The sequence below is a fragment of the Pseudochaenichthys georgianus genome, unplaced genomic scaffold (genome assembly GCF_902827115.2).
Source record: "Pseudochaenichthys georgianus unplaced genomic scaffold, fPseGeo1.2 scaffold_516_arrow_ctg1, whole genome shotgun sequence".
NCBI classification, from domain to species: Eukaryota; Metazoa; Chordata; class Actinopteri; order Perciformes; family Channichthyidae; genus Pseudochaenichthys; species Pseudochaenichthys georgianus.
The window spans coordinates 24,587-40,511 of NW_027263077.1; the positions used below are offsets into that span (position 1 = coordinate 24,587).

General features: G+C 41.2%; 1 protein-coding gene and 1 long non-coding RNA gene across 3 annotated transcripts; both read right to left on the minus strand.

Annotated features, from left to right (window-relative positions):
- Nucleotides 1-1,765: 1,765 nt before the first annotated feature.
- Nucleotides 1,766-7,060, minus strand: LOC139433499 (uncharacterized). 2 transcript variants are annotated; one of them, XR_011642952.1, is made up of 3 exons: nucleotides 6,894-7,060; nucleotides 2,102-2,178; nucleotides 1,766-1,954 (listed from the first exon to the last, which is right to left on the minus strand). It is a non-coding gene; the product is annotated as an uncharacterized lncRNA (long non-coding RNA). The 2 variants fall into 2 exon arrangements; XR_011642951.1 differs by having other exon boundaries at nucleotides 2,102-2,181.
- A 3,835-nt stretch (nucleotides 7,061-10,895) lies between these two features.
- On the minus strand, nucleotides 10,896-12,116 carry LOC139433496 (piggyBac transposable element-derived protein 4-like). Its single transcript, XM_071202526.1, has one exon. The coding sequence runs from the start codon at nucleotides 12,114-12,116 to the stop codon at nucleotides 10,896-10,898; it is 1,221 nt and encodes a 406-aa protein (XP_071058627.1).
- Nucleotides 12,117-15,925: the final 3,809 nt, after the last annotated feature.

Here is a 15,925-nt window from a genome sequence, read left to right on the forward strand (position 1 = left end):
CTTATAACCATGGCTGCAGTGCACCTGCATAAACAACCTGAGTGAGAACCAAAACTTTGTTTTGCGAGAACCAAAACTTTGTTTTGCGAGAACCAAAACAAATGTTTGGTTCTCGCAACTCATTGTTTTTATTATTGAATTACATTATTAAGCAGTGTGGCCTTCTAAGAGAAAAGTATTTTGAAGTTGGACACACACACACACACACACACACACACACACACACACACACACACACACACACACACACACACACACACACACACACACACACACACGGACACACACACACACACACACACACACACACACACACACACACACACACACACACACACACACACACACACACACACACACACACACACACACCATTATCCAACATCAAAAGTGACACACATATTATTTCAGTAGCAAGTGACCCTTGCAGAAAACAGTAAAAAGTGTGACATTTTCCTGCAGGCTTCAAAGGGTTAAAATTATCGCCATCTTGTAGACAAATGTAAAAATTGAAAATTGAAAGCTAGAAGTTCAAAATGAAATCTTAACATAAAGGAAATCAAGAGTTTATGATAAGATAAATGTGGGGTCAAAAAAAGCATTTTCAATGGCGCATTTTTTGCCGCTAGGAACTAATGTGTCGGTTTTTGTGTAGCTTAGCCATTTTAGGCTAATTTAAAAAACTGAGACGACAATTCAATATACAACTAAAAAAGAATATCCTCTGGCAATTTTGAGCAATATTCATTCAACACAGCCAAAATGGCTTGAACATGAAAACCTGAATGGCTGAAAAATGGCCCAAAGGACTCTTAAGGGTTAAGTCAATAGTGTATCAGATGTTATTTTCTTAAACTTAAACTCTCTTGCACATCTTTACTTATCCTTTTATACCACTAAATGAATTAAGTTATGTGTCCATTGAGCATTGTACAATCTACCAACAATTATCTCATTATCATAAGGGATCTCAAAGTTGATAAAGACACGGAGCAATAAACCCTTATTTTCTACAAAATTGTTGTTGCAAATATAACTATAGACGTGTTACAACCCGGCTCGTGGGCTGTAACATAAAGCAGGGAGGCGAGAGGTAAGAATAATATAGATTATTAGTTTTGCGTTCACACCTGCCTTGTATAGTCCGGTTGAATCGAACCCTGGTGCGTTTAGCCGCTTGGTGCGGTTCATTTGGGTCGGTGTGAACAGTGTTGATTAGCAAACATCCCTGACTACACTTTTATTAATAATTATCTTTGGTGGTTGTGTTATTGCTTTCAAACATCACAGTTGTGAAGAGAGGCTGGTTTCCCAACGTTATTTCAGAGTGTTCTGTAGTGTTGCTCTTAACATTGCTCATCTGTTAGTCGAATGCAAATTGGATGGATATTATCTTGTTGCTAACGCCATCGTAACACATAATCACTGATGTTCGGCTGTCACGGTGGTGATCTCATCAGAACAGAGTGGGCGAGCTGACCAATCAGAGCACAGTGGGCTCATGGGGGGTGCAGGAGCTCCAACAAGCCGTTTAGGACAGAGAGTGAATACACATACTATACAGAGATGCTGTATGAGAAATGTGAGTTTGGAAAATTGCACAATATAAATCTATTTTAGTATACCTCAACAATGAATGCGTTGTCCTGAGTGTGCCTTTTACCATGTGTCTTATGCATATACGACGTCTTCGTCACAATGTACTTTCATTATGTTGTCCCTAAAAGGATCAACATATAAGTAAACGTGCAAAAACACAACACAATTCTGTACTTATTTCACCCTGAGGTTGTTTTTTTATTGGAGTTAATCCTCCCTGCAGGACAGGTGAGCTTCATTTATCCATATCAGGATCTGCTGTGCTTCTGTCAGTAGTATTCATCTTCCAGGTTAGGTCGATAAGGATATTCAGAGTCTGGTGGCAGGGGAAGAGGGAGGGGCCTCTCACCGTAATCTGCAGCAACATATTAACACAAACAGATTAATGTATAATCTACTCAAATAAAGTTTGATAGTGTTCTCTCTGTTTTATCAATGTTCCTCTGTTCAGTGTCTGCCTTGGTAGCTTGATCATTTGGTTATTCAAATGTGGCTATCTTACCATCTTTAAGGCTAATGTGCTGTTTGTGAAGGCCGGGGTCAAAGAGCAACTTTAACTCTGCTGTACCTTCATCAGCTCTGCTGGAAGACAAACAACATCAGATAAAAACAGTGAAGGTAACATCATCACACTGCAGGGGTCGCTGGTATCAGAAACCATTAAACTGTCTTTGTGTACATGCATAACAACCTGTATGCAGGGCCGGATTAACCATATGGGCAACCTGGGCAAGTGCCCAGGGGCCCTTGAGCAAAGAGGGCCCTCAGTGACAAGATTAAAAAAAAAAAAAATGTAATTTTTTTTTATTATTATTTATTATCACAGAGCAGGGTGAAGGTTGGAGTTCATCGGAAGTTCCCTATGTCTCTCAGGACCCTGCACAATGGGGATTAATTGCTGGAAATGTCCGGGAGGAGACTTTGATGAAAGAGGTTTCATACTTTCATAATCGGGCAACGAAGTATCCAGCATCTCGGAGGGAGACCGATACTAGCGGCCGGATACGCTCACTGACCAATGATATGCTGACCAGACAGCTTCACAATGGAGAAATCGTTCAACGCGATTGGATTATTTATTCTCCATCTACCGGAGCAATTTATTGTTTTGCTTGCAAACTTGTATCCACTCACAGCCACAGTAATGCATTTGTTCTCGGCTTTAGTGATGGGAAGCATCCCGAGAGGATAACGGAACATGAGACGAGTGGTGAGCACAGAAAATGCATACTTTCACTTATGCATCGCACTAAACTCATGGGCACTGTGGATGCTTCTCTAGGGATGCAGGTCAACACAGAAAGTCAGTACTGGAAGGATGTATTGAGACGTGTAGTTGCGGTGATTAAATTCTTGAGTGAGAGGGGGCTTCCTTTCCGCGGAAATGACAAACTTTTAGGATCCGCACATAACGGGAACTACCTGGGAATCCTGGAGCTGCTCGCGCAGTTTGATCAATTTTTAAAGGATCATTTGCAGAAGTTTGGCCAGAAGGGACGCGGCAGGACTTCATACTTGTCATCAACTATCTGTGAGGAGTGTATTGGTTTGATGGGTGACAAAGGAAGCAATAGCAACAGAACTACAGCGAGCAAGGTATTTCTCTGTCATCGTAGATTCTACACCTGACATGTCTCACGTCGACCAATTAACTTTCGTTTTCTGATTTGTGAGTGAGAAAGGAAAAGTCATTTATTGGATTTGAACCCATTCACAGTCACACTGGGTCAAGTCTGGCTGACTGCGTGATGAAGATGGTCATTGATATGAGGCTGGATCTCTCAAACTGCCGTGGCCAGGCTTATGACAACGCATCCAACATGTCAGGAAAATATAATGGGCTGCAAGCTCATCTCAAGAAAAGCAACCCACTCATACATTACATTCCGTGCGCAGCACACTCCTTGAATTTGGTTGGTGTCAACTGTGTTGAAAGTAGTTGTCGTGAAGCAAGACAGTTTTTTGATATACTTCAAGCACTTTATGCTTTTTGCTCTGCTTATACCCACCGATGGAATAAAGTGTTCACTGAAAACATCACACTGAAGCTAAAATCTCTCTCCTGTACAAGATGAAGCTGCAGAGGAGACTCCACAAGAGCTCTTTGTGAGAATTACACTGCAATAAGAGGGGCTTTACAAATGTTGGCGGCTGATGACGAAGAGCGCCAGGACACACGACGAGAGGCCTCTGCGCTGTGTGACAAACTTGGGAAACTAGAGACTGCTCTGCTGACAATATTTTGGGACACTGTACTGCACCAATTCAAGCTTACGAGCACTAGCTTGCAAAAGAAAGACATTGACCAAATGACAGCTGTGCGACTTTTGGAATCGCTGCGCACTTATGTTGCATCACTACGAGGGACATTTTCGGACTTTGAGACATCTGCCCGGGCCGTCACCGGCGTGACACAGACATACCAGCACGAGACTCACCGTGTTGGTAAAAGACGAGTATTTGATGACGAGACAGTGGAGCACGAGGTGGTACTGACTGCCAGTACAAAATTCCAGGTTGAGACATTCAATGTCATTATTGACAGGTTGCTCTCAGGACTTAGCAAACGCCTGGATGCATACAAAGTAATAAATGATCACTTTGGAGTCCTATTTGACATGTGCTGTGATGACACTGATCTCCGCAGACGGGCCAATATTCTCTCCTCATCATATCCTACTGACTTGGATAAGTCATTAGGAGATGAGCTGATCCAGTTTAGGGCTTTTGTCAGCACAGAGCCAGATAAAACTCCTGCAAACAGACTGCAGGTGGTGCTAAAACATGGACTACAGACAACATTCCCCAATGTTTTTGTTGCGCTCAGGATTTTTCTCACACTACCTGTAACCAACTGCGAGGGTGAGAGGTCATTTTCACAGCTTAAACGGATCAAAAGTGAACTTAGGACAACCATGGCTCAGAAGAGACTTTCAGCCCTTTCTTTGATGGCCATCGAGTCTGATCTTGTGAGGGATCTCATTTCATTTCATTTCAAACCTTTATTTATACAGATAAAATCCCATTGAGATCATTGATCTCTTTTCCAAGGGAGACCTGCTCAAGTAGTTCCACATGAAACATAAAAACATAAATAGAACAACAAAAGGACATCATACAGCACCATTTACAAAATTATCCACATAAACAGGTACCAATAGCTTCCGATTGAGTAGCATCCAACCGAGCTTTAAAAACATTTAGTGGCACCAGATTGTTCAGTTTCCATTTAATTGCAGACTATTCCAAGACAGAGGAGCTGCGCATCTAAAAGCTGTCTTCCCTAAGACAGTCCTAGCAGTTGGCACATTTAATAAAAGCATTCGATCTCAGGCAGTAGCCACTTACAATTCTCCGTGAGATTAGGGAGCAGATATAAGATGGAAGTTTCCCTAACATGGCTTTGTATATAAAAATGTACCAGTGACTGAGCCTCCGTACAGTTAGTGAAAGCGAACCAGCCCTTGCATACAGGGTACAGTGATGGGTTAATGCTTTACAGTTTGTCACAAATCTCAGCCTCCTTAATGGTGGGACCTGCACAATACATCACAGTATCATCAGCATAAAAATGTAAAGTAGCTTCATCCACATTATCACCTACGCTGTTAATATATATGGAGAATAAAAGTGGTCCTAAAACAGAACCTTGTGGTACACCATTAGAAATGTTTAACCACTCAGAAGACAGCCCATCAAAAATGAACACATTGGGACCTTTCAGAGAGGTAGTTCACAAACCACCCACTGCAAGGCTGGATATGCCAATACTGAGTAGCCTCTGCTTTAAGATGCGATGATCAACGGTGTCAAACGCTTTGGACAGGTCAACAAACAGAGCTGCACAACTCTGCTTATTATCTAAAATACTAGTAATGTCATTCACCACTTTCATTGTGGCAGTGATGGTGCTGACTGATGTTTAGACAGGATTTTGATGACCTAATCACAGACTTTTCAAAGAGAAAAGCAAGGAAGAAACACTTCTAAAAGGTAAGATCCACTGTCTCTCATACACTCATTCATTCACTCTCTCTCTCACACACGCTCACTCTCTCTCCCTCTCTCACACACACACACACACACACACACACACACACACACACACACACACACACACACACACACACACACACACACACACACACACACACACACACACACACACACACACACACACACACACACACACACACACACACACACACACACACACACACACACACACACACATCACACACACTATCTTCCATCACATATACTGATCACTTAGTTGAGCAACCACACCATTTCACTACATATTATACTTTTGTAATTCTCAATGTTTGTAACTAATAAAACTCCTCGTGTACGTGTACAGCCAGCCAGTCATATTTTGGCATTAAGTCGGGTGCTACTCTGAGGTTTTGAGTGATATTACCTAGGTATTCCTGAGCCATACACTGTCTTGGAATCTTATCCATTGTATTTTGTCTAGTGATGTTTGACTAAAAGGGCAAAAGGCTAGACCTACTTTGGTTGAACTATGTGGCTGCGTCCCTGCTTTTGACAAATAGGTGTGCGATTTGACATGCCAGATTGACTGCAAATTCTAAATATTGGTCATGTTGGTAGGATTGGGTAGGCGTGGTGTTACTTGTTGGGATGGGGGGGGGGGGGAGGCCATGAGCGCTCAGTGCCCAGGGGCCCCTGCAGGTACTAATTCGGCCCTGCCTGTATGGACAATATTCTGAGAAAGACTATAATTGCAATGTGAAATGTAGTTTTTTCCACACTGCACAACGCAATGTACAGTAAGCAACCTTTTAAAGACAATGCTACCCTGCCCTCAGGTATACGTTGCTTTTGTATGTTTTACTCTAAAGTTTATAGTAGAAGACTTTGAACAAGTGATTATGACCATAAACTGGTAAGGAAAGTGTTTACTGATTAAACCAGAAGGGTTGCCCCCTTCACCATTTATAAGCTGATGCTGCTTCCGTGTGTTCTGTCAGTTTTCCCCATGTCCAATAACCCCCTGTGTCACACACTACACAAAACACCCTCCTACTAACTACACTGTTAGTCTTTTATGAGAGAGATATTTGCCGAATTAAATACAACCACAAAAAGTAGGTAGATCACAATAGCAAAGCAAACAGAGAATTCAACTATTGACTTAAAATACTGCCATGAGGATCTTCTTATTAAAACAAATAAACTCCCCATCATGTCTAAGCAGAACACACATTCAGTGTCTTCCTGGAGAATGGCCTAACAGTCTTTTGTGGCTATAAACAAAGAGAAGCACGTACCTGCTTAGCAAAGGTGCAGAAAGGCCTTGACCAAACACAAAACAGATCATAAGGAGAGCAATAATGTGTTTACTGATCCTGTCTGACGCCATTGTTAACACAATTTCTTGGTCAAACTGCATCAACAACTCCAGATCCTAGAATTCATATTTGTTAGTTTTCAAAAAATAATAGTTACCTAAAAGGTAACTATTATTGCTCCTTTTAAATTGAATTTTAAAACAAAACAAAACACAGAGTCACAGCACCTTTTTCAGTTCTAAAACAAACACATTGATCATGCTGTTATGATTGCTACAGGTGGTAAATCAAGTCAAACAACAAAATTATACCAGCAGAAATTCAAGGGAAAGATTCTGGATTACATTCGGTTAAACTGTTACAATACTGTTACGACTGAATAAACGGGTTTGAACTCAAATGCACGACTCACACAGGTTTTAACAAAAAAAGGTTTATTCAAACCAAAGCTCAACTGCAATGGTATACAAAACGAAATCACTCTTAACGAGGAAAAACAGTATCAAAACAAAGTCACTCTTAATGAGGACAAACAATAGGCGCATGAATAACAAGATACTTAGACAGGACGAGGCTCAAAGCTCTGCTTGGGAGTATTCCCGGCATGATATACGCTGGTAGATTGTCACAAGGAACGAAACAAACTGGCACAGGACAAAGGGAAACTAAGACAATAAATACACCATGTAATGGGGAACAGGTGGAAACAATCAGGGGGGGTCGACAATCACAGGAGTGGGACACAAGGAAGGGAGGTCAGAGTATCTGAAACGAGAGGGAATAAGGTTACTATTACAAAATAAAGGGGAAAATCACTAGACAAAGTGACAGAAACACTTAACTAAACTTAACATAATTTGCGAGAGATGACAAATACTTATATATGCCTGCAACAGACTTTGCCATAATCACTTTAAGAGTTTGTTTGATGGACATTACAATATGCTATGTGAGAGTTATGTCAGTTGCTGAGGTAGGCAGTTCACTGTTAAGGAACTGGTGAACTGGTGACATAAAGCTGTAAGCCCCAATAAGTTGAATCTACTTAAAAAAATAGAGGAAAGTGGTTGCCTTTAAAAATGTAAGTAAAGCATTATGAAAACTTGAGTAAATTAAAATTAAATTAATCAAGGACTTTAATTGTTATTTGAAGTACAATGCACTTCATGTGAAGTTGATTTTACTTAAAATATTGTGTAATATCAATTGTTTTTTTGCAATTATTTAACTTAGAATTTTTAGTGGTTACATTTCGTATTTATATTTTTTATTCCGTCAACTACAAAAAAGAAAAGACACAAAAATAAAGTTGTACCTTTTATTAAAACTTGAGTGTTTCATTTGGATACAATGAAATTGAGCTTCCTATACAAACTGTGGCAAAAATATTGTACCTTACATTTTCCCGAGAACATTTTTCACATGAAACAATAGCAATCTTTCTATATATAAAGATATATAGTTCAGGCATGAAAACGGGTCAGGGGTGAAAAAGGTGAGAAGGATATTATCCCTCTAGGGGGGTCCGGGGGCATGCTCCCCCGAAAGAACATTTTGAATATTCCATATTTTAAAGCATCAATCTGATGCATTTTGAGATGCATTTTTTTGCCAACCTGGGGAGAGCTGGAGAAACTTAACTTCAGCCATGAGTGAAAAATATTATGGCCTCCTGACTAAGTATTATCAGGGATGCAAACTCATCAGGTATGGAAAATGTGACAAGGACCCGAGCCCCCCGACCCCACGGAATATCGGCTTTAAAATGAGGAATAACAGAGGATTTTAGCAGTCAGAATAACTAAAGCAGCAGTGATAATAATAACAGAAATGGTAAAGAGTCACATCTAATAGAAATATATAAAAGCATTTATTTTAATTGTGTAGCAGTCAGTTTATAATATTGGCAGCACTGTTGAGCATTTTGAAAATCTTTTGTCATGCCTCTGTGCAAGGCTGAGTTTTTCTATCTTTATGGCATCTGGTGTAAAGTAACTAAATTCATACTATAGCCTACTTGGGTACAATTTTGAGATACTTGTACTTTATTTAAGTATTTCAATGTTTTGCTACTTTGTTCTTCTTCTCCTCTACAGTTCATAGGCAAATGGTGTACTTTTACTCCACTACATGTATTTAATACCTTTAGTTACTTCACAGATCTGGCAGAATGATGTGAAATCTAATCAAGTGTTGAATCAGACTTTAGTTCCACCTGGAGTAAATCTACCAGCTACCCTGCAGATACAAATTCATTCAAACTAGCTGCACCTTTACCAACATTGAGAACACTTTCATGATCAATCATTATATAACATATCATATATATTATTCTGAAATGGACCAATCTGCACAACGACTACTTTTACAGTTGCTACTTTCACTATATTTTGATGAGAATACTTTTCTACTTTTACTTGAGGAACATTTTGAATGCAGTACTTTTACTAACAGAGTATTCCTATTACTACACTCTGGTACTTCTACTTTTACTCAAGTACAAGACCTGAGTACTTCTACTTTTACCAGGGTTGCCAACTTTGGGTACCTGGCTGGAGTGAGATTTTGATATCATGGGTTTAATTACACATATGCGCACTAAATGACTGCTATCGTGTCAGCAGCGGGACCTTAGCATATAGGATATATATATATACAATATATACAAATACACTAAATTGGACACAGACTATAAAGGGCACAAAGTTTCATTCACTAATGAAAGTCAAACACATGTTTGTTTCCACTGTTTTATTGTGTGCCTGTCGCGATAAGCAATTAATTGACTTATCGTACGATAAATAAAAATGAACTCCATACATTTACATTTACATGAGGATGTGACTAGCAGTTCAAAAGGATGTACTTCAATTATTATTATATATTATCATTATGTCAGGGGTCTAAAATGGTCATACAACGGTGCCGACAATATTATTGTTTATCGCAATAATTTCCTGGAAAATGTATCCAACAAAATTAATTATCGTGAGATGCCTATACATGAAACACACACACACAAACAAATGTACAGACTTACTCCAAACTGCCAAACATATTAATTAACACACTCTATGTTGGCCTAGTAGAACAATAAGCAGCAGACTTTTACTTTTTTATCATTTCTACTGGATCTTAGATCTGCGCTTGCGCAATATGGGTCGGCAGTTGCCAGAGAGTATTTTTGTTGGGTAATCTATGGTAGGGCTAACCCATACAGTGGTGGGGTGAAGTCAGTATTTGCAATGTAATTACATACACGCTCCCCCTTGACAGTGAAACGCCACGCGTGAGGTTTAGATTATTTCCCTGTCTCAATCCAAATTGAACTGTATGAAATAAAAAGGCACATTTGTCTTGTAGTAAATAAAAAGGGCGACCTGGAGCCAATCCTGCAATTTCCCCACAGGTGAAAGAGTTGACATGCTGAAAGCCCAACCCCTGTAGGGGGGTCTGGGGGGATTCTCCCCCAGGAGATTTTTTGAAATACTAACATAAAATTCACATTCTGGTACTCTCTTGATAAGAAAAATCTATTACTACACGACATATTTAAACAAATGAATGCCATTTTAGTTTTTTGTTACTTTGTTCTGAAAGCTGAACCAAGCCCTGTTAGCTAAATCACTCACCAGATTCAGTAGATAAGGCAGCCGTGCAGCGTCCTTCCTTTGGAAGCGTAGACAGCGCGGTGAAAGGGTACAAGTCCGGCGTTCAAAGTGGGGTTGCGTCCAACTGAGAAATTGCGAGCTGGAAACGTGGCTGCGGCACATCCAGATCCTTCTCTTTCCCATAATGCATTGCGAACATGACTAAAACTTAATAATGTGAAGTTACTTAACTTAAAATTATTGACACATTGCTTAACTAACACATGTAAGTATTATATGCTTACATTTGGTAGTCAGCAAGTAGAATAAGCTTACATTTGATAGTAATGCAATGAAACTTAAATAATGTCAGTAATTTGTAATTCATTATTTAATTAGATATGAACTCCGGGCTAACAGTACTGCGGTGTTTCGTGCTTAGAAGCAGCACATTCCTGCCACGTCGAGGGATGTAAGAGATCAGTGTGTGGGTCTTCGTAAAGGCAAAGGTGGAGGAGAGGACCGCTCTCGCTCTTGCCTGGAGCGAAATAGGGGGAAGCTCAGGCTTGTTTCGGCGAATTGTGCCAACCAGGGCCAGTTTTCTCCTGAGCAGCTCCTCAGCCAGTGCGAAGGACGTGCAAAAATTGTCACAGGTAATGATGTGTCCCTGGAGCCCCTCTGTCATCTCCAGGACCACCCTCATCCCCTGGTTGACTTCAGAAGGACTGCCAGCTGCTTTGCCTGCATAAACCTGCAGTCTCCAGGCGTATGATGATTTTACATCACAGTTTGCCCAAATATGTATACCGTATTTGGCCGGCTTTTTTGGCATATACTGCTTGAAGCTGCACCTGCCTCTGAATGGGACGAGCTGTTCATCCACGCAGACGTCGCTGAATGGGCTGAACAGCATCGGCAGGCGGTGCGTCCACATATCCCAGACTTTGCGGAAAGCAGCCAGCTTGTCATTACTGCGCCGCAATCGGGATAGCTTGTCGTCGAACTGCAGTGTTCGGCTGATTTGGTGAAACCTCCTGTGGGACATCGTGGCTCGGAAAATGCTCCGTCCCGATTTCTCACTCCAGAGGCTGAGGGTCGATTCATTTTTTGATCTGTAAACACCGGCCAAAATGAGCAGCCCCACGTAAGCCTGCAGTTCCTCTGTGTCCATATCTCGCCACTCTGCAATTGACCGTCTCCCATGCAGGTTTGTCATGGACACAATATGCTGCAGGATGTCATCTGTCAGCAGCAATGCAAAGCTGGATGCCGGGTCACTGATTCGGGCGACAGCATAGTGTGTTGGTCCCGGGGTCAAACTTCTGGCTGCTGGGACGTAGCGGAGCGTCTCAGTGTTTGTGGGAGACCAAAACATTTTACCATTTTTTGAAGTCCATCCTGCAGCTGCTTCTTCCAATTCCCCTCCGGTCTCAGTTTCAGATGAGTCCGAGTTGGACTCTAGCTGGTCTGTTCCCACCTCTGAGGCGTCCTCCGTGGACTCTGAGGCCTCTTCTGTGTCAGCCTCAGAGTCCACGGACGAGGATGAGGAGCCATCCTCGCAATCAGAGTGCATGATTTCCAGAGCTTCCTGTGTGCTGTAATGCCTTGCCATCTCCAAAAAGACTACTCCTGCACTGATAGTAATACTTATAACCATGGCTGCAGTGCACCTGCATAAACAACCTGAGCGAGAACCAAAACTTTGTTTTGCGAGAACCAAAACAAATGTTTGGTTCTCGTAACTCATTGTTTTTATTATTGAATTAGATTATTACGCAGTGTGGCCTTCTAAGAGAAAAGTATTTTGAAGTTGGACACACACACACACACACACACACACACACACACACACACACACACACACACACACACACACACACACACACACACACACACACACACACACACACACACACACACACACACACACACACACACACACACACACACACACACACACACACACACACACACACACACACACACACACACACACACACACACACACACACACACACACACACACACAATTATCCAACATCAAAAGTGACACACATAACATTTCAGTAGCAAGTGACCCTTGCAGAAAACAGTAAAAAGTGTGACATTTTGCTGCAGGCTTCAAAGAGTTAAAATTATCGCCATCTTGTAGACAAATGTAAACATTTAAAATTGAAAGCTAGAAGTTCAAAATGAAATTTTAACATAAGATAAAGATAAATGTGGGGTCAAAAAAAGCATTTTCAATGGGGCATTTTTTGCCGCTAGGAACTAATGCGTCGGTTTTTGTGTAGCTTAGCCATTTTAGGCTAATTTAAAAAAACTGAGACGACAATTCAATATACAACTAAAAAAGAATATCCTCTGGCAAGTTTGAGCAATATTCATTCAACACAGCCAAAATGGCTTGAACATGAAAACCTGAATGGCTGAAAAATGGCCCAAAGGACTCTTAAGGGTTAAGTCAATAGTGTATCAGATGTTATTTTCTTAAACTTAAACTCTCTTGCACATCTTTACTTATCCTTTTATACCACTAAATGAATTAAGTTATGTGTCCATTGAGCATTGTACAATCTACCAACAATTATCTCATTATCATAAGGGATCTCAAAGTTGATAAAGACACGGAGCAATAAACCCTTATTTTCTACAAAATTGTTGTTGCAAATATAACTATAGACGTGTTACAACCCGGCTCGTGGGCTGTAACATAAAGCAGGGAGGCGAGAGGTAAGAATAATATAGATTATTAGTTTTGCGTTCACACCTGCCTTGTATAGTCCGGTTGAATCGAACCCTGGTGCGTTTAGTCGCTTGGTGGGGTTCATTTGGGTCGGTGTGAACGCAGTCCGAGACCTCTTAAGTGAACTAAACAACCGGACTCTGGTCCGCTAAAATAGGTGGTCTCGGAGCGCTTGCTTGCGAACTCTGGAGCGGTTCATTGCTGGTGTGAACGCAGTCCGCACCAAAACATAGGAAGCGCAGTATTTACGTGTCACAAGAACGCGGATATCTTCAAAAATCTTTAGTGAAAGAGTCTTTCAAGACATCCGCGGTTGTTTAGTTAAAGATTAAAGCAGAATTAAGTGTTGAACAGTGTCGTGTAAAGTAAAAATTCTCTGTCAGCTACATAAAAGTAAGAACACCTGTCCTCGGTGAAACACCCCTCCTCTGCAGAACGTCTCATGGACAATGTGCAGCAGCGCGGTCATTATGGGGAAAAAAACACCGACAGGCTGATCAGGAGCCCGACGCGAAGCGGAGGGATCTAGATCCTGTCGGATTCCCCATAATGACCAAGTCGCTGCCCATATTATCCCACTTATTACATGGCCACATTCTCAACAAAGTAACGACATGACTCCCTATATTAATTGAAATGCTTTTGTGAATTTAGAAAATGATTTTATTGATTTAAAAAATAGTTGTAGCCTATGTATTGATTTAAATTGACATGCATCCGCTAAGAAAAATAGTCCGTTGTTACTGTTTGAGTAGCAACGGCAGGAACTGCTTCAATAGCGTTTTTGAGGAGCTTTTTGATTACAGATTTGAAAACATCGTTGCTTGCTTTAAAAGTAGCACAATTCATTATGTCAAACATTGGAAAGTATCTAGACAGTGGCGGCCGGCCCATAGGGGCGCTAGGGGCGCCGCCCCACCTCTTGCCAGATAAAAAAAAAATAATAAAAAAAAATATTAAATAAAAAAATATATTTTATATTTTAATTTTTAATGAACAAGGTAAATATCATACAATTGGTATCACAAAAATGTATAATCTACAATACAATCTCGTTTAAAATTGTGTTACGATGTCTAAAGTTACTGATAAGTCACCTGTTTCCTGCCTGGCCTTGCCCATGCCATTAGTTTATCATTACCGGGCAGAGCCCCCGAGCCAAACAGCAGCAACCAGCATGTTGCAAAAGTCTCAATAGTAAACTGTGCCGCCGAAACATAATTTCGGCCAATCAGCGCCCATGTTGCTTACGTGCGTTGACGTGACGCAGTATTTGGATGAGAATGGTGTGCAGGTGGAGTCGCCGGAACCTCGGTCCGCCCAAGAGCTACTCTCCAATCCTTTTGAAAGGAGAAGTTTGGGAGATAAATTGATACTTAAAGACCTTGGACCGGACCAACCCGATTTGTATATATCACAGCAAGCTCGTGAAAAAGACAACACGTATCAACAAGGCTTCTCACATGGCTAGCTGGATGCAAACAGGTAAATGCTCTCTTTTGTTTCACATGATTGCTCTTCAAACAGCCGGGGACAGATACGATCTGTTCAGAAACTAGACAAAAGTTAAACAAGTACAAACCACAGACTGTCTGTGTCATGGATAATACAGTCGCTGGTTTATTTATGTCTGTATAGGCCGTTGTTGTGAGTGTGGACGGTCGGAGCATATATAGCGTTAGCTTAGCCAAGCTCCATTCAGGAAACAAGCATTCTAAAAGGTCTTTCGCCTGCCGTCTGTCTGCATGGTTTTTACTAACCGGTATCAGTATGTTGTTACGTCGGCATCATTTAGAAACGTGTATTACAATTTAATCACGGTAAAATATGTTCATGTTGTTGTAGTTGTAGCTCCCGAGCCAGCGCGTCTTGTTTGAATGATGCGAGTAAACACAGCTGGCAGCTGCGGTGAAACTCGAGCGACTAGAGCGATGCGATAGGAGCGTTGAGAGCGAAGCGAATATTCGCATCGCGTCCGGTCTGAACGCAGCATAGCGAGCTCCGCGCTGCACTGGAAACGCGCCATTACATCACCAGAAGTCCTAATTTAAGGGGTCATTTCTCCCAAAAAAAATTGTTTTACTCACTCTATCAATAGCCCCACCAAAAATATTTTCCACCAGCCGCCACTGTATCTAGATATCCCTGCCCTAATGCCAAAGTAACTGGCAACTGAATATGTGTCGCCGTCTGATGTCTATGTCTGGACCGCTGCGTAAAAAGGAGGCTTTCTGCCTGTTACTTCTCCGCTGTTCTCTTGTCGCTCTTGTCTTGTCAGTTTCAGCCAAACTGTGTACAGTTAAATCGAACGGACTACTTTGTACAGATGTGAGCGTCCTTAACAACGGTCAATAAATCCTTGACAGCAGTCTGTCTGTTCTGGATTAAAAACGTGTCACGTGTTTTGAATTGACCAATCAGAATCGAGTATTCAACAATGCCATGTAATAATGTTTTTTAACGAACGTTGTCTGATTATATAATCATATGCGCGGGCCGCTAGTGTCTGTTGATCTCCAGACTAAAAGCAGCATGAGAATAACCTGCCGAAAGTGCCGATGCTCCATGGCGGAGGCTCCGCTAGAAATTGCCGGGATTTGCGTTTTTACCCCCTTAATGTCTGACCAATGGTTGAACAACATTTCCGAGCACATGACTTGTGTTTAAAGTTTATA